Source organism: Sus scrofa, chromosome 12 (genome assembly GCF_000003025.6).
Source record: "Sus scrofa isolate TJ Tabasco breed Duroc chromosome 12, Sscrofa11.1, whole genome shotgun sequence".
NCBI lineage: Eukaryota > Metazoa > Chordata > Mammalia > Artiodactyla > Suidae > Sus > Sus scrofa.
This window is the reverse complement of record NC_010454.4, coordinates 36,593,105-36,614,657: the sequence shown is the minus strand read 5'-3', so window position 1 is coordinate 36,614,657 and position 21,553 is coordinate 36,593,105. Positions and strand designations below refer to the sequence as shown.

Genomic DNA, 21,553 nt, shown 5'->3' with positions numbered 1-21,553 from the left:
ATTATGATTTCAGTAATAAATGCCTTCCTAAAAAGCAGTCGACGTAGGCAGAATGTACTTTTTCCCTGTGTGTAAGCTTCGCAACAAAAGTTCAAGCCTGGAAATAAGACTAAGAACAAATAATCAGCTATACTTACTAATTAAAAATATTAAGAAAACTTTGCTTCAGAAAAATAAACTTCATTTGTCTAGCAAACACTCAAGAAGAATAGTTTTATCTTTAGCCAAGGTAAAGGACCTAAAATGTAAACATTTAGAGCAAACCAAATCTAGAGGACAGAGACTGTGCATTAGAGACATTTATTGCTCCATATTATCACAATGTAAACACTTTTATCAGAGTATCACAATATAAATTCCAATGATTAGAGTTCTAAACTCAGCATAAGTTCTCATACGTGAAATAATTCAGCTAGATAAAAGGAATATAGCTGTTTTGTTTCATCTGGCATATTTTCAAGATTTCTGAAACACCAAGTTAACCAAATATATATATATACACATATATATATACTTTTTTTTTTTTTTAAATAGGGGAAAATGGGTTTCTGCCAAGAGTTAGGAAGCCAGGCTCCCTTTTAGACTTAAACATACACACACACACACACACACACACACACACACACACACACACACACACACAAAATGCTTTTTTCAATTGTTACTTACTTTCCTTGTTATACTACACTGGGAATTGACCACAATAATTTACCATGAAGTAAGAATCAAGACACAGTAACAGACATAGTAACAATAATGCAATTTATCACACATATGCATTAAGGATGCTTTCGATAAGACACATTTTGCAGAGAAATCTATATTAACCTTTGTGTCGCAACTTGTCAGTGTTGAAATAAATAGTTTAAAAATCTCAAATAAAAGAGAAAGAACAAAATACATTCCCCTCAAATCAGGCATCTCTTGATCTCAGCATACTCAAACTCAACTAGTTATAATAATTTAGCTACTAGCCCAGAATAGTGTGTTGGTAACTCTGTAACACTTAAGCAATCCAGAATAAATGCTTTAGGAGTTCCCGTCGTGGCGCAGTGGTTAACGAATCCGACTAGGAACCATGAGGTTGCGGGTTCGGTCCCTGCCCTTACCTAGTGGGTTAACGATCCGGCGTTGCCGTGAGCTGTGGTGTAGGTTGCAGACGCGGCTCGGATCCCGCGTTGCTGTGGCTCTGGCGTAGGCCGGTGGCTACAGCTCCGATTCAACCCCTAGCCTTGGAACCTCCATATGCCGCGGGAGCGGCCCAAGAAATAGCAACAACAACAAAAAGACAAAAGACAGAATAAATGCTTTAGATAATAATAATGCAAAAATATCTGTAAGTATGGAGCATTAGACCTTAATGGTTTTTTAAAATTATGAATGTAACATAAGAACCTAGGAAAAAAAGCAGAAATTAGCATTTTTCTATTAAGCAGTTAATACTTCAAGATATTTGAGAAATAATATATGCTTATTCTGTAAAAGGCTAAAATAAAAATTTTAAAAGAGGAACAGGCTTTGTGGCAATAGTTGGGGTATCCATACCAAAATGTTGTCCAGATAAACCTGAAAAAACATATATGGACATGTTACTTTAGTTGACTTACGGACTTATGGACTGGCTACTTTTTCATCAAATATCAGTGAAAATATGTATATTGGTAGGACACATATAGTGTAGTGTTCAGCTTTGAAACATACCTTTTTCTGCAAATTGATCTTAAATTTTCTGAGAAATTATAACTAACATTAGCACTCTTTAAAATTCTTTAAACTATTTTCTGATCACTTTGCATATATTTGATTTCTTTTGGGGGGGGTGCCTTGTACCTGTGGCATATGTAAATTTCCAGGCCACAGGTTGACTCAGAGCTGTAGCTGCCAGCCTATGCCACAGGCACAGCAACACAGGATCCGAGCTGCATCTGTGACCTACACGGCTCATGCAATGCTGGTTCCTTAACCCACTGAGCGGGAGCCAGGGATCAAACCCACATTGTCATGGATACTTGTCGGGTTCTTAACCTGCTGAGCACAAAGAGAACTTCTGTATTTGAGCAGAACTGTATAAAACATGTTAGTGGTATAATCTACAGAATGGAAGTACGATCAATCCTCTATTAGTCTAAATATTATTTTTAAGTATATCTTACAGTCTAGCACTTCCCTTGTTAATGTCATATGAGAGCCATATTCTATGAATAAATCCTTCTAGCAATAACAACCAACAAAATGAAATACTGTCTTACATAAGAAAGCAGTGAGACTAAATGGAACCCTAGGCTCTTCAAGAAATCCACCAACACTTAGAGGGTTTTTTAAAATTTAATTTTATTGGAGAATAGTTGACTAACAATGTTGTATTAGTTTCAGGTGTACAACAAGGTGAATCAGTTATACAAATAAGACGAATGAATAGTACTGCATTCTGCAAGTGACAGAGACCTGTAACTACTCCTACGCAACTCTAGAATATAAGAAGATCTTTCATGGGAGATGCTTGTGGGTGCTAGAAGATGCAAAACTAAGCACTGAGGCCCTGGAAGGACTGCACAAAAATTTAGGTCCAATGGCAGGCATAGGAAGTAAAAGCTAATCTCAGTGAGAGGAGGCTCAGACTCAGGTTTCACATGATTAAATACTGACGTTTAAAAACAAACAGGAAGAGGAGTTCCCATCGTGGCTCAGTGGAAACGAATTTGACTAGCATCCATGAAGATGCAGGTTCAATCCCTGGCCTTGCTCAGTGGGTTAAGGATCTGGCATTGCCATGAGCTGTGGTGAGGGTTACAATCTGGCATTGCTGTGGCTGTGGGGTAGGCCGGCAGCTACAAATCTAATGTCACTCCTAGCCTGGGCACCTCCACATGCCGTGGGTACGGCCTTAAAAAAAGGAGAAAGAAGTGAAGTCACTGCTCCTCAGAAGCAGGGGCTGAGAGAGGGGTAAAAGCCAAGAGACTGTTAATATAAAAAACCATCTACAATTTTAGTATAAATCAGGTTCTTTCTTTTAATAAATGCATTTATTAGCTTCGCATATGCACTTGTCATTCATTTCCTGCCCCTTTTTTTGGCCACACCCACAGCATGTGGAAGTTCCTGGGCCTGGGACTGAACAGGCATCATTAGCAGCATCCCAAGCTGCTGCAGTGACAACACTGGATCCTTAACCCATCGCACCACAGGAGAACTCCCAAATCAGGCACTTAGTAAAAGCTTTATTGGATTTTTTAAAACTTGATAAAAATAATTAAAAAATAAATGGAGATGGTTCATTTTAAGTCATGACATACATTTGTACTTTTACTACATAAAGCAGTGGTGCTCAACTGAGAGTGATTTTTGCCTACCAGAAGATATTGGCAATATCTGAAGACATTTTTGGTTGTCATCATTGGCGGGGAGAAGACCTTGCTACTGGCATCCACAGTTAAGTCCAGAGATGCGGCTAAACTTTCTACAACACACACAGGACATCACTCACAACGAAGAATTATTCTGCCTAAAATATCACTAGTTCCAAGCTTCAGAAACCTTGCCGTAAGTAGTTTTAAAGAATAAATCTGGCAATTTTAATGTGACAGGAAATTACACTATGACTTACTACGTAGCATATTATACACCCTGGCTAATGCCCCACAGTTAGAAAGCATAAACTCAACTCATTCCCAAGGTATCAAAGCTCAGTCTCAGTGAAAAACAGGAAAGACTGATGTTGTAAATATTGAACAGTGATGTCTCTACAGATTATGTTATCTGTGACCTTAAGGCTTTATAATTGGGGGGGGGGAGTGACACAGTCACCTGAAGCCCATGGACATATCTGCACCCTCTACGCTTAAGGGAATCTAAGTAAAATGATTACAATCCACAACCAAAATTCTACTCTGAAGAAAAAACATTAAAATTATTTTCAGAGACGTTAATAAACAATTCCACCACTTCCCCTGAGGTAGGGCTGATGATTATGCTCTTTGCCAACAGAAGTTAAATGTCCATCAACCCTACAAGTCCTCAGGGGGGTAAATTTACTTTTAAAGCCTTCAGCCTACTATGACAGCAAAAGCTAAATATAAAGGTTAAAACGTTCTTGTTCTGACCAAAAAACAAGACGAACACAGAAAAAAAACTTCAGAATTTTTTTAAAAAATAAAAATAAAAAAACCACCAACAACAAAAGTTTTATTAATTATCCAAAGGGTTAACTTGCAGCTATATTCAGACATGGCTTTTTTTCTAAGAAAATACAATTATATGAGTATTGGAAAGAAAAGGTCATCAGTCAGACAATTTAAAATTTTGTGATTTGAAATGTTTCCTCCCCTAAAGCCAAAGTATTCCTTTAAGAAATATGGGAAATACCTTTTTTTGGGGGGGGGGGCACACCCACGGCATACAGAGGTTCCCTGGCTAGGGGTCTAATGGGAGCTACAGCTGCCGGCCTACGCCACAGCCACAGCAACACCAGATCCGAGCCGCCTCTGCAACCTACACCACAGCTCATGGCAACGCCGGATCCTTAACCCACTAAGCGAGGCCAAGGATCAAACCTGCGTCTACTAGTCAGATTTGTTTCTGCTGAGCCACGACGGGAACTCCAGAAAATACTTTCTAAATATTTAAAAATACCTCAGCAAGTCATCCATTTATTTTGTGTCTTTATTTTTCAGGAGAGATGAGAACAAAGGGCTTGGTTATCTCATTTTTCACAAATTATAAATTGTAAATTTAGATAGCATACTTAGATTTAAAATAGATTTTAATTTTTGAATTTCAAGATCTACTTAGAACCTGCTTTAATAATACTTTTGGCCAAGCTAGCTTTCTAAAAAAAGCTGGGGGGAAAAAAAGTTTTCTGAGGGGGAAAAAAAGGTTTAAGTAATGAGGATAAACTTATTCTTGACATAGGTGACAGGTTTTTCTTGCAAATCTGTGATTTGGCCTAAATAGTTCCAACAATTCCAACAGCAATGCTGGACTCCTAAATGTTAGAATTTAGTATTACAGCCCTTTAAGTTTATATACACAGCCACTTCCCCTGGGTAACCACATATTATTATCAGGGCTAGATCCAGGTGGGTTTCTGTATCAGATGCTACACTACATTCAGAATTCCACTACATTCTGACCTCAGGCTCTATTCCTGGATCTCATTTCCCAGAGCTTAAAATAAAGTCTCAAATCCTTAAAATGGCACATAGACCCTAAATGATTTGGCTCCCTGACACAATCTCAAAGCCTCTACTCACGTGCCATTCTCCTCAACTCACCTCCTATCTCAGCTGCTTTCAATTCCTAAGAAGAGCTATCATCTTTCACATCTTAGGGCTTTAGCATATGCTCTTCTATCTGCTGAAAATACTCTTGTCCATTCTGCTCACCTGTATAAATCCTAGCGTTCTTCCTGTGTCAGCTTAAATATCACTTCCTCAGGAAGTCTTTCTTTACCCCCCAAAACTAGGTCAGGATCCTGTTAAACACTCTCATAGTTTCTGTGATCTTTTTCTTACTGCCTTCGTCACAACTGTAATCAACTGTTTCTTTGTTATTTTAATCTCAACATTCCTCTTTAGACTGTAAGCGCCAGGAGACAAGGGGCTAAAATGTGTGCAGTGTATCACCGCGCCACTAGGCTATAAAGTATTGGTACTCTAACCAGATATTCAAAAAATGAATAGTCTTTTAACAATTTGAAGAGTTTTGTAATCTGGCCTCTGTTTGAATTTCAACATAGACAAGATTCAAATCATCTTTCTCTGGCTTCTCTATTTTAGGCAAATCAGTCAAAGTAAATGGAAATCGCGATGGAAGGTGCGAGGTGTTGCTCAACTGCACCTCCCCTACGCATCGGAACACCCAGATCCTATCCAACCAAAACATCCAGTTACACGTTCGGGTCCTTTACTGAAATGATAGACATTCTTAGAGACAGTACCTTTTTCATTTCTGCGCTTACTACATTTAGTATAAAGTAGGCTCTTAGTAAAAGTTTGTGAATGGAAGAATGAACGCTAAAACACTCAAGATCATTAACACAGTGAAAAAGGTGATTCAAAGGGTATGTATGAATCTACTCAAAATATTAGGAAAGGTTCTTGTTTCTGAAATCAGGTTTGTCTTGATAACACATGCCTTGCATTCTGCCTTCATTTATCTACCCGTGAATATTCCCACTGCTGCCAAGGTGACAAGAATAATGAAAGAATAACATCAATCCACTTAAAAAGAAATGCCAGATTTAAGAATGTGAATACTCATCATCTAGTATTATTTTGACACTTGAAAGCACTGGTTTAATGTGCACTCAATTTTATCAATGCTGTTACCCTTTGAGGCAAACAATGGATAATAGCCCTTTTCCTGAGGTTTAAAGAATGTCAAGGAAGCATGGAAGTCTATAAATTAATGTGTGTTTGCTACAAAATCAATAACCAATTTAACAAAATTAAAATAGAGGCCTGTATTTTTTAATCATTAATGTAATTTTTCAAAACTGATTTAAAAATAATATAAACAGTCCAGTACCTTCAGAGCTAAAAGAATTTTCCTAAATGAAAAAAGGAATTCATAATGATTATTATATGCCGATTCCAAGATAAGTATTTAGATCACTATGTGAATTTTAATGAAATACAATTTGGTCACTCACGGAGTTCCCGTCGTGGCGCAGTGGTTAGTGAATCCGACTAGGAACAATGAGGTTGTGGATTCGATCCCTGTCCTTGCTCAGTGGGTTAAGGATCCAGCATTTCAGTGAGCTGTGGTGTAGGTCGCAGACGTGGCTCAGATCCCATGTTGCTGTGGCTCTGGCGCAGGCCGGCGGCTACAGCTCCGATTCGACCCCTAGCCTGGGAACCTCCATATGCCGCGAGAGTGGCCCAAGAAATGGCACAAAGACAAAAAGACAAAAAAAAAAAAAAAATTTGGTCACTCAATATACTATATTACTAAAGAAAAATAATATTCTAACATAAAATTTATTAATAAATTAGTTTAATCTTTAATCATTGTAAGAGCTCTTCTGATATTGAATATTACCATCAAGTTTTATTAAACCTATTATAAAAATCTACAATACCAACTTGAGCATATTTAAAGTATAAAAATTTTTAGGCACATATCATGGTTTTATGAATTTTTCCTCAGAGGAAAAGGCACAATACCCATGAAGAGGGAATATTTTTATATACTACTAAACTATGCTAAGGAATACAAATAAAATGGTATTTTAAAATCTAAATACTGTACCTTATAATGTCTCACAAATTATAACCGTACCACCAATTTGAGATGTGGATGCCTGAATTATAAAGTTGAAGGTTGTTTTAAGTTTTTATATCATACTAATTGGCCAAAGGATTTGCTTCAGATACCCACTAAAAGGGCAGTGGTGTTATACTGTGACTTAATGGCATAAGAAAACAACTTTTCTTTTAGTTACTTTTCCACCAATCATATAAAGGCCTTGGTTCACTCTCCTGCCCCTCAAATACTGCGCTTTAGTGCACAGAAAGTTTTTTTTTTAGCTATTCCACGATTAAGTATGTCCTTATAGAATGATCAGAAGCATCTGGGAAAGGTGGAAGTGAAAAAAAAACCCTCACCGGGAAAGTTAGCTTAATGCTTGCCCTTCAGAGTGGCCCATTATCAACATTTCATAGTGGGTTTCTTTATTTCCAGGTCCCTGAGGTATGTGCAATAAATTATGACTTGAACTAAACAAGTCACACTTGGCTCCAAAATGAAATTTTCCTACCTCTACTTTCTAGTCCCCAAGGTGGGAAGAGGAAATCCTGGTCACAGCCAAAGAAGTCATATTTTTGGCTCTAACTTACATTTTCCTGCTTCTCTAAAAGCCAAATTTTGCATTGAGACTACAAGAGTCTTAAGTTAGCATTTTAAACTATATTTTAATTTTTACTTCCACAATCTGTCTCAAACCTAAGAAAAAAATTTGTTTCACAAAATTAATGTCATTGTCCTCTTTTTCCCACGCAAATCACTTTTCTAACTCAGACGCTGCCCTTAACTCTTTGAAATAGGAATTCAGATGAATTCAAATGAAACAATAGAGAAAATAATACAGAAATAGATTGCTTCATTTCCATAAGATAGAATATGTAAGGTTCTCATTTACAAATAACTTTTACTTATTTTGCCAGTAAAAGGGAACTATAAAGTCCTAATTCACGGTACAGTAATTTGAAGTATTGTTTTAGGTTTGGAAGAGTTATTATGGAAATCATTTAGTTAATCACCTCATTTTGTAGGAAACAAGCATATGGCAGACACACCCTGAAGTGACTCCGGAAAGTCCTATCTTTATATAATCCTCTCACTTTGAGTGTGAGCAGAACCTGTGACTTATTACTTGCTTTTAGCCAACAGAATATGGCAAGTCTCCATTTGAGGAGACTAGAGCTAAACAGTATGTTGCTGGCCTTAGAGAAGTAACCTGCCGCGCAGTGAGAGGGCCTGTGAGAAGGCCACATAGCAAGGAGTTTTGAGTAGCCTCTACAAGATGAGAGCAGCCGCTGCTGGATCAATCCGAACTACATGGAACTGAATTCTGCCAACATCCTGAACAAGCTTGGAAGAAGACTCAAAGATCCAGATGCAACCTCAACCCATCCAACACACTGACTGCAGCCTTGTGGAACCCTGAAGAGAGGATCTGACTAAGCCCTGCCCAGACTCCTGACCCATGGAAACCTAAGAAATGTGTGTTGTTTTAAGCCAGTATGTCACACAGCAATAGGACACAAACATAAAGAAGGACAGCCAGTGTAATTAATATGATACCCTCTCCATTTACCATGTTCTATCACGTATTATATAAGAGTGTAAAATGCTATTGGAATTAAGCATTCCCTTCTTTAACTCCCTTAATGATGTATGATGGTAACAACATACTATACCTGCCTTATTATAAGTCATATTAATGTTTACTACTGTCCTATTCATTATCATCTAACAATGATTAAGCAATATCATGCCTTAAAGTATCTAGGAATGTAGGGGTTTTTTTGTTTTTTTAAAATAACAAGGGCAAGTAAAACAAACAAAAAAGCCGGAGTTCCTATTGTGGTGCAGCGGAAATGAATCCATCTAGTAACCATGAGGTTGCAGGTTCCATCCCTGGCCTCACTCAATGGGTTAAGGATCTGGCGTTGCCGTGAGCTGTGGCATAGGTCTCAGACTCAGTTCAGATGCCACATTGCTGTGGCTGTGGCATGGGCTGGCGGCTACAGCTCCAATTCGACCCCTAGCCTGGGAACCTCCACATGCCGTGGGTGCAGCGCTAAGGAAAAAAAAAAAGAAAATAAACAAAAAAGCCAAATACTCTTTTGATAAATTGTATCAAATATATTTAACTTTTAGTTTTGATTAATTTTAATTAATATTTAATATATATTTAATACTTAATTATAAGTATAATTATATATTCATATTTAAGACAAACTACACTTAAATAAAAATATATTTAATCTTTTTTTTTTTTTTTTTTTTTTTTTTTTTGTCTTTTTGCCATTTCTTGGGCTGCTCTCGCGGCATATGGGAGGTTCCCAGGCTAGGGGTCTAATTGGAGCTGTAGCCACCGGCCCACGCCAGAGCCACAGCAACATGGGATCTGAGCCGAGTCTGCAACCTACACCACAGCTCACGGCAACGCCGGATCGTCAACCCACTGAGCAAGGCCAGGGATCGAACCCGCAACCTCATGGTTCCTAGTCGGATTCGTCAACCACTGCGCCACGACAGGAACTCCCCCGAATCTTTAATTAAACCAATTTATTGATCACCAACTATATTCCAAGGCAATATTTAATTGCAGAGACACAAAGATGTTTAAGAAATTGTCCTAATCTGCAAATAGACCATCCAACAGATTATAAAACATATTTCTAAACACAAAGTGTAATATAACGAAGGTGGTATAAGTATGTGCTTTAAGAAGCAATGAAAGGAAGTTCTTGCTATGGCACAGGGGGTTAAGGATCTGGCATTGTCTCTGTAGTGGCTCAGGTTGCTGCTGAGCCACTGGCTGGATCTCTAGCCTGGCGCAGTAGGTTAAGATCTGGTGTTATCACAACTGTGGTGTAGGTTGCAGCTATGGCTCAGATTTGATCCCTGGCCCAGGATGGTCCATATGCCATGGGTGTGGCCAAAAAAAAAGTAAAAAAAAAAAAAAAAAAAAAAAAAAAGCTAGTAAAACTAACTATGCAGGTATATATAACAGCCAGCTTTGGGAGTTCTCTAGTGTTCTAGTGGTTAGGAGCCAACATTTTCATGGCTACGGCCCGGGTTCAGTCCCTGGTCAAGGAACTGAGATTCCACATCAAGCTGCTGCATGCTGCAGCCAAAAAAAGAAAGAAAAGAAAAAGCCAGCATTGTTGTACTTTTGGTTTGTAACTCTTTTTTTCCTATGTGATTTAAAAGGCAAATGCATAAAACAATAATTGTAAACTATGTTAATGGATACACAATGTATAAAGATGTAATCTATGATAACAACAATATAAAAAGGGAGAGACAGAGATTAAGATGTTACTTTTAACCTCCAAGGTAACACAAATTAAATAACTAAAAAATATACACAGAGGGAAAGAAGAGAATCAAAATTGTATGCAACAAAAATCAACAAAACACAAAAAAGGGAAATAATGAAGAAACTGAGGAACAAAAAGCACATAAGACATGCAGAAAACAAGTAGTTAAGTGGTAGACTACTGCATTGTCAGTAGTTATTTTATTTATTTATTTGTTTATTTACTTATTTACTTATGTCTTTTTAGGGCCGCATCCATGGCATATGGAAATTCCCAGGTTAGGGGTTATATCAGAGCTACAACTGCTGGCCTACGCCACAGCCACAGTTACAGCAACAGGGGATCCGAGCCACATCTTCGACCTACACCACAGTTCACAGCAATGCCAAATCCTTAACCCACTGGGCAAGGTCAGGGATCGAACCCGCATCCTCATGGATACCAGTTGGGTTCGTTACTGCTAAGCCATGACAGGAACTCCACAATAGTAATTTTAAATGTAAATGAATTAGACTCTCCAGTTAAAAGGCAGAGACTGGCAGAATGAATTTAAAAATATGATCCAATTACAATGTCTGTAAGAGATTCGTTTTAGATATAAGGAAGTTGGACTCAGATTTGGCAATGGTTTCCTGAATATGACCCCAAAGCACAGTCAACAACAAAAATAAAAATGGACTTTATTAAAATTTCAAACTTCTGTATTTATTTTAAATACTATAGATGTGTGCAAATATTTTCAATAACCTGTTTGATCATTTATGAATTTTAAGAAATCCATAATGGTGCTTTGAGTTATTTCAGATATTTTAGGTACTGACTGCTATATTCTAGTCATCTCCAAAAGATAAAGGGTTTCAATTATTATAAAAATTGCATACCTATACTCTAAAGCTTATAAACATCAGTCTTTTGAATGAATGTTTATAAATATCTCTTAATTATGGGGAAAAAAAAAAAAAAAAAGCCAAGACTCCTTTTTGGAGTCCTTATTCTAAGTTCTTTGTCATATATTGTGGAAAATACTCATTCCCTTCCCACTGCTGCTGACTTTGAGCTTGGGCATGTGACATGCTCTGGGAAATATGTTTGTAAATATAGCATAAGCAGGTGTTTGAAGAGAGCTTGCACAGTTAAGCCCACCTATGGCAATTATGACGTGTTTTGGTTGGTCTGTTGTCCACAAAGTATGAGATACATGTTGGGCAGTGCTGCACAGTTGAGCTCAACCTATGCTGGTCAAACCACAGCAGGGTGACTGAGCCCAGGTCAAATCACCTATTGTCTACCCCACCCTAGTAGATGTGTGACCCATGATAAATGACTGTTGTTTTAAGTTACTTAATTTTAAGTTGTTTATTAAGACAGGAAGAATTGATCCAGGCATATGGAAAAAGAAACACACTTTCTTTACAACTGTTGTTTCCAGGAAAGACTTGTTTTTCTTTCTTTTTTTTTTACTTTTTAGGGCCGCACTTGCGGCATATGGAAGTTCCCAGGCTAGGGGTTGAATCGGAGCTGCAGCCACTGGCCTACACCACCGCCATAGCAATACGGGATCCAAGCCAAGTCTTCGACCTACACCACAGCTCACGGCAACGCCGGATCCTTAACCCACTGAGCGAGGCCAGAGATCACACCCTCATCCTCATGGATCCTAATTGGGTTTGTTAACTGCTGAGCCATGAAGGGAACTCCAGCAAAGACTTCTCTTTATCTGTCTCCTGATCCTGAACTTGGACTACACTTGGGTCTACCCCCTTCCTCCTTTCAGGAACCACTAGAGAATCTCCTTTAGAATCGCCCTCCTCCTCCCAATGCAGACCTCATGGAAGACTGTTATTTTTCTTTATTATTCAGCGAGAGCCACTGGAATTCAGATAAGCAGAATTATGACACCTAGGACCATTACAAGGAATGTCAGAGCAGGTCACTGGTATCTTTTTTTTTTCTCTCCCTGTATGGCAGAGTGTGATGCTACCAAGAAAGAATTTATCCTAAGGAAAGAAAGCATTAAGAAACCCAAGACTGGTGCAATAACAATGTGCAGAATCATAGTTGTTGGGAGTGAAGGTAGAGAAAATAGAAGATAATTTTTTATGAGAATGTATTTTTAAGATAATGCAATTTTTTTTCTGCACAAGTAATACTTTATTCAATTTAAGGATTTTTCAAAGAATAACACAGTGAACACCTGTATTCTCATCATATTTTTTGAAGCTTGTTTCTTAATAAAACAAACATTATAGAAAAAGCTAAAGTCCCTTTTGATAACTACTCCCAATATCATTTCTCTCTCTTCTCTGATCTAATCACTATTAAGAGTTTGACGTGAATCCTTTCAGTCATTCTAACTTTATGAGTGTAATACTTAGTACAACCTAATTATTAGCCATAAAGTTATCTCCTTTTCTGTCTTTCAAGAAGTCATACACAGGTCCAAGAAAGAAAGATCCAAGCAAAATTTGAACGAGCTAGTTTTAGGGGGAAAATTCTATATTTAAGACATGGGAAGAACAACAACAACAAAAATAGAAAGAAAAAAAAAAAAAAGACACAGGAAGAACATGTGATAGAAAGTGTGGGAAAGTGGGAGTTCCCGTCATGGCGCAGTGGTTAATGAATCCGACTAGGAACCATGAGGTTGCGGGTTCGATCCCTGGCCTTGCTCAGTGGGTTAAGGATCTGGCGTTGCCATGAGCTCTGGTGTACGTTGCAGACATGGCTCGGATCCCACGTTGCTGTGGCTGTGGTGTAGGCTGGCGGCTACAGCTCTGATTAGATCCCTAGCCTGGGAACCTCCATATGCCGCAGGTGCGGCCCTGGAGAAGACAAAAAAGAAAAAAAAGAAAGTGTGGGAAAGAGATTCTCTCCACTTTAACAAAGCAGTGTTAGTGCAATAATACAGGGACAAGATAAACATGATAAGACATCAAAAACAGACAGTACCACTGCCAGTGACAATGCAATCAGCAGCACCGATTCAGTGGAATGTGCACTAATGCTGTAGATGGTGAACACGAGAGTTCTCTTGAGTGGATGCCAACCGTTTCATCAGGAGTCCTCAGAGGCAGCATTAGTCATCTTAGAATAGGAGCCTTGGGAACGGTCAGCGGCACTCTCAGTGGTAGCACTGATGGCTGAAGAAAGGTAGTAGAAGCCACTAAAGTTATTAGAGGCTGCAAGGATTAAATACCCCTTCAGGACTTTTAGAAATTTTGATGAGGTTCAGAGGTGAGGGAAGAGTAGTGGTTAACCAGAGAAATATTGTTTATTATTGTTAATATAATTCACAGTGTTTAGTACAGTATTAATAAGAAAGATGATAACTGCCTAGGGAAAGAATTCTTGCTTTTGGTCTGGGACCCTAACAGGTTGTGTTCTGGGAGGGGTATGGATTATATTCAACGGAGTCAGCTCAGTGGCTAGAAAACCTCACGTTCTGGTCTCAGATTGCTAATACCTTCAAACGCCTGTAGGAAGTAAAAGAAAATTCTCCCTGATAAAGATAACATCATCTCAGGCTTTAAATTATTGCTACAAATATTTTTTCAAGTATGATCATTAAACAATTGGTGATAATGAAACAAAACTCCTGCTTCTGGCTACGGCAGAATAATTGGTTTAGTACGATCCCTCCCACTGCAAGTAACTATAAAACTGGACAAAAGAAATAAAGCAGCTGCTTTCAGGGAATAGATACCAGGCAGCATAAGACTGTAATCTCAGAGGTAAGGGAAATTGATTAGATGAACTCCATGGCTCTCAGCTCTCTTCCTGGGTATAATTTCCCGACAAGAGCCAAGCAGAGTACGGTGGTCCTGCTGGGCTGAAGTGGAAGATATCAGAGCCTGAAGCAGCTAAAATCACTGAAAACTGCAGGTCAGGGCATAGCATTGGAGGCAGAAGAGAGATAGAGAAACACCCCCAGAAATCCCTGGGGTGGGAGGCTCTTCTCTAATGTGGCAGAGAGTTTGATAAAACAAATTGCTAGGCTCTACCTCCAGGGTTTCTGATTCAGTTGGTCTGGATGGAAGATGAAAATACATATTTCTAATTAAGTTCCCAGGATCACACTTTGAAAATCACTGTTATTGAGCCAAAGACAGTGTAAGTTAAAAATAAAATAAATCCGTATCTACTCCACCTTTTTCACTCATTCCAAGTCACCAAAGCATTAAAATAAAATGACTGAGGATCCAAGGAAAATGTTTAATTAACTACACAAAATCAGTAATTTCAGTGATAAATAAAAATTCAGGTTTTGATAGCCTACCTGTAGGTCTTTCACATTTGGAAAAGGGATTCCTACTGTTATGACAGCACGGGCATTATCATCTGAGAAATCTAGCCCCTCACTCACTTTACCACGACAAACTGCTACCAGGAGGGCTCCGTCTAAAGCAATAGAAAATAAACATTTTTAAAAGCACACTCAAAATCCCCAGAAATTGCTTATTCTTGTTATTTTGAAAAGATGTGATTATTAAGTAATTTTTAACACCAAATTTTAAAGAATCAAAATTAAAAACTATTATAAGATACAGTTTTTAAAGTTCAATCTCTTCTTATTTGAAGGGAAATAAAATTACATTTAGGGGCAACATGGTAGAACCAATTTACAAACTGTGTATACATACAGTTATTGTGCATGTGAACTAAGCAATTGTGAACCGACTATTTTATCTTTTAAAAATTGAAATTTAATCACTACCTTTACCACCAGGTCTCACAGTGATTTAAATAAATCTAATTTCTACTATTTATCATATTGAATCAATATCACATTGATAGTATTTAAAATACACACACACAGAATACTCTGCAATCTTCACATACAAGGATATTGACGATTATGTTAAAATTATTACGATTAGCTCCTCCTGTCAAACTTTTTATGGGCCTGCTTTACCTTTGAAATTTAGCCTTTGGTTACATTTTGAAAACTCAAATTTACCTTATATAATAAAATATAAGCACAAAGTACATTATTTGCATCAAAATGCAGGGCTCATTTGACTAGTAAGGAAGATATTAATGCATACTCTACCTACCTTTTTTTTTGTTTTTGTTTTTAGGGCCACACCTGTAGCATATGCAAGTTCCCAGGCTGGGGTTGAATCAGAGCTGTAGCTCCCGGCCTACGCCACAGCCACAGCAACGCGAGATTGGAGCTGCATCTGCGACCTACACCACAGCTCATGGCAACACTGCATTCTTAACCCACTGAGTGAAGCCTGGGGTTGACCCCACATCCTCGTGGAAACTAGTGGGGTTCGTTAACATGGAGCCACGATGGGAACTCCTCTGCCTACCTTCTTTAACAAAATATTTTAGGCAGTGTTAGGAAGACTATGGGATAATACCTGAATGCATGCCATTTCTTAAAACTGAATTGGTCTCCTCAAGTTTGTGGGAGAACAACTCCAAATAAAAGAATTGCTTTAACTTATTTTAACTCAGGATTATAAAATATAATTTTTCTCTAAAATACAATTCATTTAAAATAGATGACACAAATAAAATTATAACAGCACCAACTTCCCACTTTACAGTAAAAAAACTTTTTTTCATTGACCATCAAATAATTTCCAATTACCTTTTTCTCCTTTGTACTTGATCGCATCATAGTACACCTTCAGTAATTCATCAAAATCCGTTTTTTCTCCTTTCTGTGGTTCTACAATGACGGTCTTCACCAACTCCAGATTATGCCATAAACCGGTAGAGAGCCAACGTTCTTTTAACTTTTCTAATAACTGAAAAGGGGAAAGGAAAAAGTGGGCTTTTTGTGTGTCCAGCTGAACAAACTTACACTGGTTTGCTGAAAAACAATGTGACTACAATGTGACTATCGCAGGAGTACTAACCTTTCTGTGTGTTACTCTATAAAATGATATAAACAATTATGTGTCATAGAGTTGTTACTGGGTAAATTTATTAACTGATTTAGAAAGCTTTTTGAGTTCCCATTGTGGCTCAGTGGTAACGAACCCGACTAGTATCCATGAAGACACAGATTCGATCCCTGGCCTCACTCAGTGGGTTAAAAGATCGGCATTGCTGTGAACTGCAGGGTAGGTTGCAGAAGTTTTTCTTGAAAAACCTGTCCTCTGATAGATAAGAAGACCTGGTTAATCTCCTTTGTATACATCTTCAGTTGTATAAAAGCTGGCATGTGGGTGTTCCATAGAGAAGAAAAAAAAAAGTCATAAAGTTAATCTTTTGGGGGAGTTCCAGTCCTGGCACAATGGAAACGCATCCAACTAGGAACCATGAGATTTCAGGTTCGATCCCTGGCCTTGCTCAGTGGGTTAAGGATCTGGCATTGCCATGAGCTATGCTGTAGGTCACAGACACAGCTAGTATCTGGCATTGCTGTGGCTGTAGCATAGGCCAGTGGCTAGAGCTCCGATTTGATCCCTAGCCTGGGAACCTCCATATGCCGTGGGTGTTGCCCTAAAAAGACAACAAAAAAAACAAGATTATATTTTTGGAGAATAGGAGAGAACAAAAAGGAGAAAGAGGGGAAACACAAAAACAAATCTTTTTTCAAGGTTTGCATTAGAACTGAAAAACTTTATTGTTAATGTAAAGTTTAAAATTTGGACAACATTTTTTCCCTATATAGAAATCATTCAAACTTGCTTTAATTGAAAAGGAAAAGCTTTTTAAATTATCCAAACACAGTTAATAAGTTACTAAACTAATTTTTGTCAAGAAAACTTTCATGCAATCTGACACCTACTAGCCTTTCCAAAGTGCCACACCATTTAGAGCCAGGTCCAGAGGTGTATTTTATTATAGGCAACTCCAAGCAAAGCAGAGGCAACAAGAAACAAAATATTGATGGGGACTAGGAGAGCTCTTGTTCAAAAATTTGCTCTTCATTTGCATCTATTTTTAATGTGTAGAATATGGAGAAATTGGAACTCTCATGAACTCTGCTAAGAATATAAAATGGTGAGGGTGCTTTGAAAAAAATCTGACAGTTCTTCAAAAGGTTAACACAGAGCTACCATATGATGCAGAAATTATGCTCATAATTAAATACCCAAGAGAAAGGAAAACATATGTCCACACAAAAACTTACACATGAATGTTCATAGCAGCCTTATTCATAACACTCAAAAAGTAGAAAAATCCAAGTATCTTTTTTTTTTCTTTTTTCTTTTTGTCTTTTGTCTTTTTAGGGCCGCACCCGCAGCATATGGAAGTTCCCAGGCTAGAGGTCCAATCAGAGCTGTAGCTGCCAGACTACGCCAGAGCCATAGCAATGCGGGAACCATCTGTGACCTACACCACAGCTCACAGCAATGCCAGATCCTTAACCCACTGAGCAAGGCCAGGGATGGAACCTGCGTTCTCATGGATGCTAGTTGGGTTTGGTAACTGCTGAGCCATGATGGAAACTCCCAAATGTCTTCCAATTGATTAACAGATAAGTAAAATATGGTATATTCATAAAATGTAATATTACTTGGCAATAACAATGAAGTACTGATGCATGCTATAACATGGATGAATTCTCAAAACAACATACTAAGTGAAAGAACCCAGGCATAAAAGGCCACAAATTGTATAATTCCACTTATATGAAAGTTTCAGAATAGGCAAATGCATAGGGACCAAGGTAAACTGGAGACTGCCTGAGGCTGGGGAAGGGAGAAAGTTTAGGGGAAGACGGGATTATTAATGGGTTTGGAGCTTCTTTTAAGAGTGATGAAAATATACTAAAATAAGTAAACTTTGTGAATCTAAAATAAACCATTGGCGTTCCCGTTGTGGTGCAGCGGAAATGAATCTGACTAGGAACCATGAGGTTTTGGGTTCAATCCCTGGCCTTGCTCAGTGGGTTAAGGATCTGGTGTTGCCATGAGCTGTGGTGTAGATTGCAGATGCAGCTCAGATCTGGCATTGCTGTGGCTCTGGCATAGGTCAGCAGCTGTAGCTCCAATTAGACCCCTAGCCTGGGAACCTCCATATGCCGTGGAAGCGGCCCAAGAAATAGCAAAAAGACCAAAAAAAAAAAAAAAAAAAAAAAAAAAACCCATTGAATCATACACTTTAAATGAGTGGTCTGTACGGTATGCAAATTTTATCACAATAAAGATATTTTATTAAAACAATGATAAATAGGATACAGAAACTTCTAAATCACAAAGGGGAGACGGACAAAAAAACCAAGTCAATAGATTAACAAAAGCAGGAAAGAGGTAAAAGAAGGCACAAAACAAGATGCCAGAAAATAAATCCAAATATGCTAAAGAATCAAAACAAACACAAATTTAACTTATTCATTAAAAGTGAGACATTCAGATAGTTTGAAAGAAAGGGAGGCAAGGAAGAGAGAAAGTGGGGAGAGAAAAAAAGAAAACCAGCTATATCTTGGTTATCAATAGAGACACTTAAAATTAAACCACAAAGAAATCTTGAAAATGAAGATATGGAAAAAGATACACGAGGCAGATGTTTATCAAAAGAAATCAGATGTATCACAGTCATTAAAAATAGACTTCAAAGCAAAAAGTTTTAAAAAAAATAGATACATCTTCCTTACATATAAAATGCATTTACCAAAAAGACATAGCTGTCATGAATCTTTTTGTACTTAAGACATAATTTGAAAATATGGAAAGGAAAAACTGGCAAGAAATACAATGATAAACTCACCAATTCCCTTAATACTATAGAGGACTTCAACATAGCTCTCTAAGATATCTATGGATGACTTAGATAAATATGAATACAAAAGGCTCAAACATGTCAGAATCATCAAACTTACTTTAATTATATGCAGAAAACTTGATGCTGAATGAAAAGTAATCGTTCTTTTTAAATGTAGAATAATATACATAAACTCACAAAAAAAAATCAATAAATTTTTTAAATCTGCTATCATATACAGATTTACTGGAAATATATATTAACAGAAGGGTCACTCATACCAAAACAAAATAAATTTATCTACACAAAAATCTGAAAAAAGGAGTTCCCATCGTGGCTCAGTGGTTAACGAATCTGACTAGGAACCATGAGGTTGCAGGTTCGATCCCTGGCTTTGCTCAGTGGGTTAAGGATCTGGCGTTGCCGTGAGCTGTGGTGTAGGTTGCAGATGCGGCTCAGATCCCGAGTTGCTGTGACTCTGGTGTAGGCTGGCAGCTGTAGCTCTGATTAGACCCCTAGCCTGGGACCCTCCATATGCCGCGAGAGTGGCCCAAGAAATGGCAAAAAGACAAAAAAAAAAAAAAAAAAAAACCACCCCTCATACAATTCTAGGTTCAAGAGGAAAACAAAATGGAAAAAAAATTACTTACAAACACTTCGGCTATTCTATGTCCTTTACTTTTCCATATGAATTTTAGATCAGCTTGTCACTTTCTACAAAGTGTCGATACAGCACTATTTAAACAGCAGAACATAATGGTGCTATAGAAATATATAATTTGATTATAATAAGCAATGAAAATAAATGAACTTCGGTCATGGATTAGTTAAAAAAGGTAAAAACTATATATATTGTCATGCCATTTTTTTGAAAACTCAAAAAGAAGCAAAACTAAGAGACATATGGATTGTGAAATACATATATACGTGGTAAAGCCACAGTAAAAAATGATAATTACAAACTTTAGGTCAATTATTAACCCTGTGGGGGGTGAACAAAGTAATGGGAATTTGAAGGAGCATCCAGATAACTTTTAACAGTAATATTTAGTTCTCAAGTGATAGTCTAAATGTTTTCGTTTTATTAATATACCTCATAATACATTATATACAAGTGATCTTATGTAAGTGTGAAATACGTATTTCTTTCTTTTCTTTCTTTTTTTTTTTTTTTTGGTCTTTTTGCCTTTTCTGGGGCTGCTCCCGCAGCACATGGAGGTTCCCAGGCTAGGGTCAAATCAGAGCTGTAGATGCCGGCCTACGCCAGAGCCACAGCAAGGACAGATCAGAGCCGCGTCTGCGACCTACACCACAGCTCACGGCAACGTCAGATCCTTAACCCACTGAGCAAGGCCAGGGATCGAACCCGCAACCTCATGGTTCCTAGTCGGATTCGTTAACCACTGAGCCACGAAGGGAACTCCAATACATATTTCTTATTAATGTTTCTAGTAACAACAGAACAGCAGAGAGAAGAAAACAAACAAAAACAACAAAAATATTAACCCCTATAATATGCCAGAAACTACATCAAAAATTTAAGAATAAAGCAGAGAACATTACAGAAAAAATCCTTGCCTTTCTGACACTTATAGTAAGAGAATTTTACACTATTAAAGATATAGAATAAATACGCAGGAAACTCTAAAATTTGTATGTATTTAAAGCCCAGGTTACTCCTATATGTGCTATATTCATATGCCCAATGGCCTGATAAAATTCACCAGTCAGCTATCACAAAGGCACCCGAAATGTCCCATATAAGACCAAATTTATAATATTCCAGTGTTTATTATTAACAGAAAGCTATCACCATACAGAGTTGTCTTGAACACTGAGTCAACCTTATTAATATGCTCTCCCCATCATCCCCATCATCAATACGCAATCTTTTACCTCATATTTAATCCATTACCAAGCCTTGTTAATTTCTGTCTTCCAAATATCTCTCCATATCCTAAGCCACCAGTTCAATCCAAGCTATCACAAGCTCTTGAAGGACTCTCCAAAAGTTTCTTAATTATATTATCTGTCTCTTATCTATCACTTGTAGGTCTTTAACATTTTACCCAGAGCAATATTTTCAAAATACAAATCTTAGCACTTCATCTACTCACATCTCCACTTAAAAATTCAATAAGGGGAGTTCCTGTCGTGGTTAATGAACCCGACTAGGAACCATGAGGTTGCGGGTTTGATCCCCGGCCTTGCTGAGTGGGGTAAGCATCCGGCGTTGCAGTGAGCTATGGTGTTAGGTCGCAGATGCTGCTCAGATCTGGCGTTGCTGCGGCTGTGGTGTAGGCCAGTGGCTACAGCTCCAATTCGACCCCTAGCCT

The 21,553-nt window shown here is 37.9% G+C and overlaps 1 protein-coding gene across 1 annotated transcript in view; it reads right to left on the bottom strand.

Moving 5' to 3' along the window:
* The window catches only part of BRIP1 (BRCA1 interacting protein C-terminal helicase 1), a 141,710-nt gene that overhangs the window by 25,190 nt on the left and 94,967 nt on the right, over positions 1-21,553 (bottom strand). Inside the window, 2 exon segments of the mRNA XM_021067301.1 lie at positions 14,827-14,948; positions 16,150-16,309. Of these exon segments, the coding sequence (XP_020922960.1) occupies positions 14,827-14,948; positions 16,150-16,309 (282 nt within the window).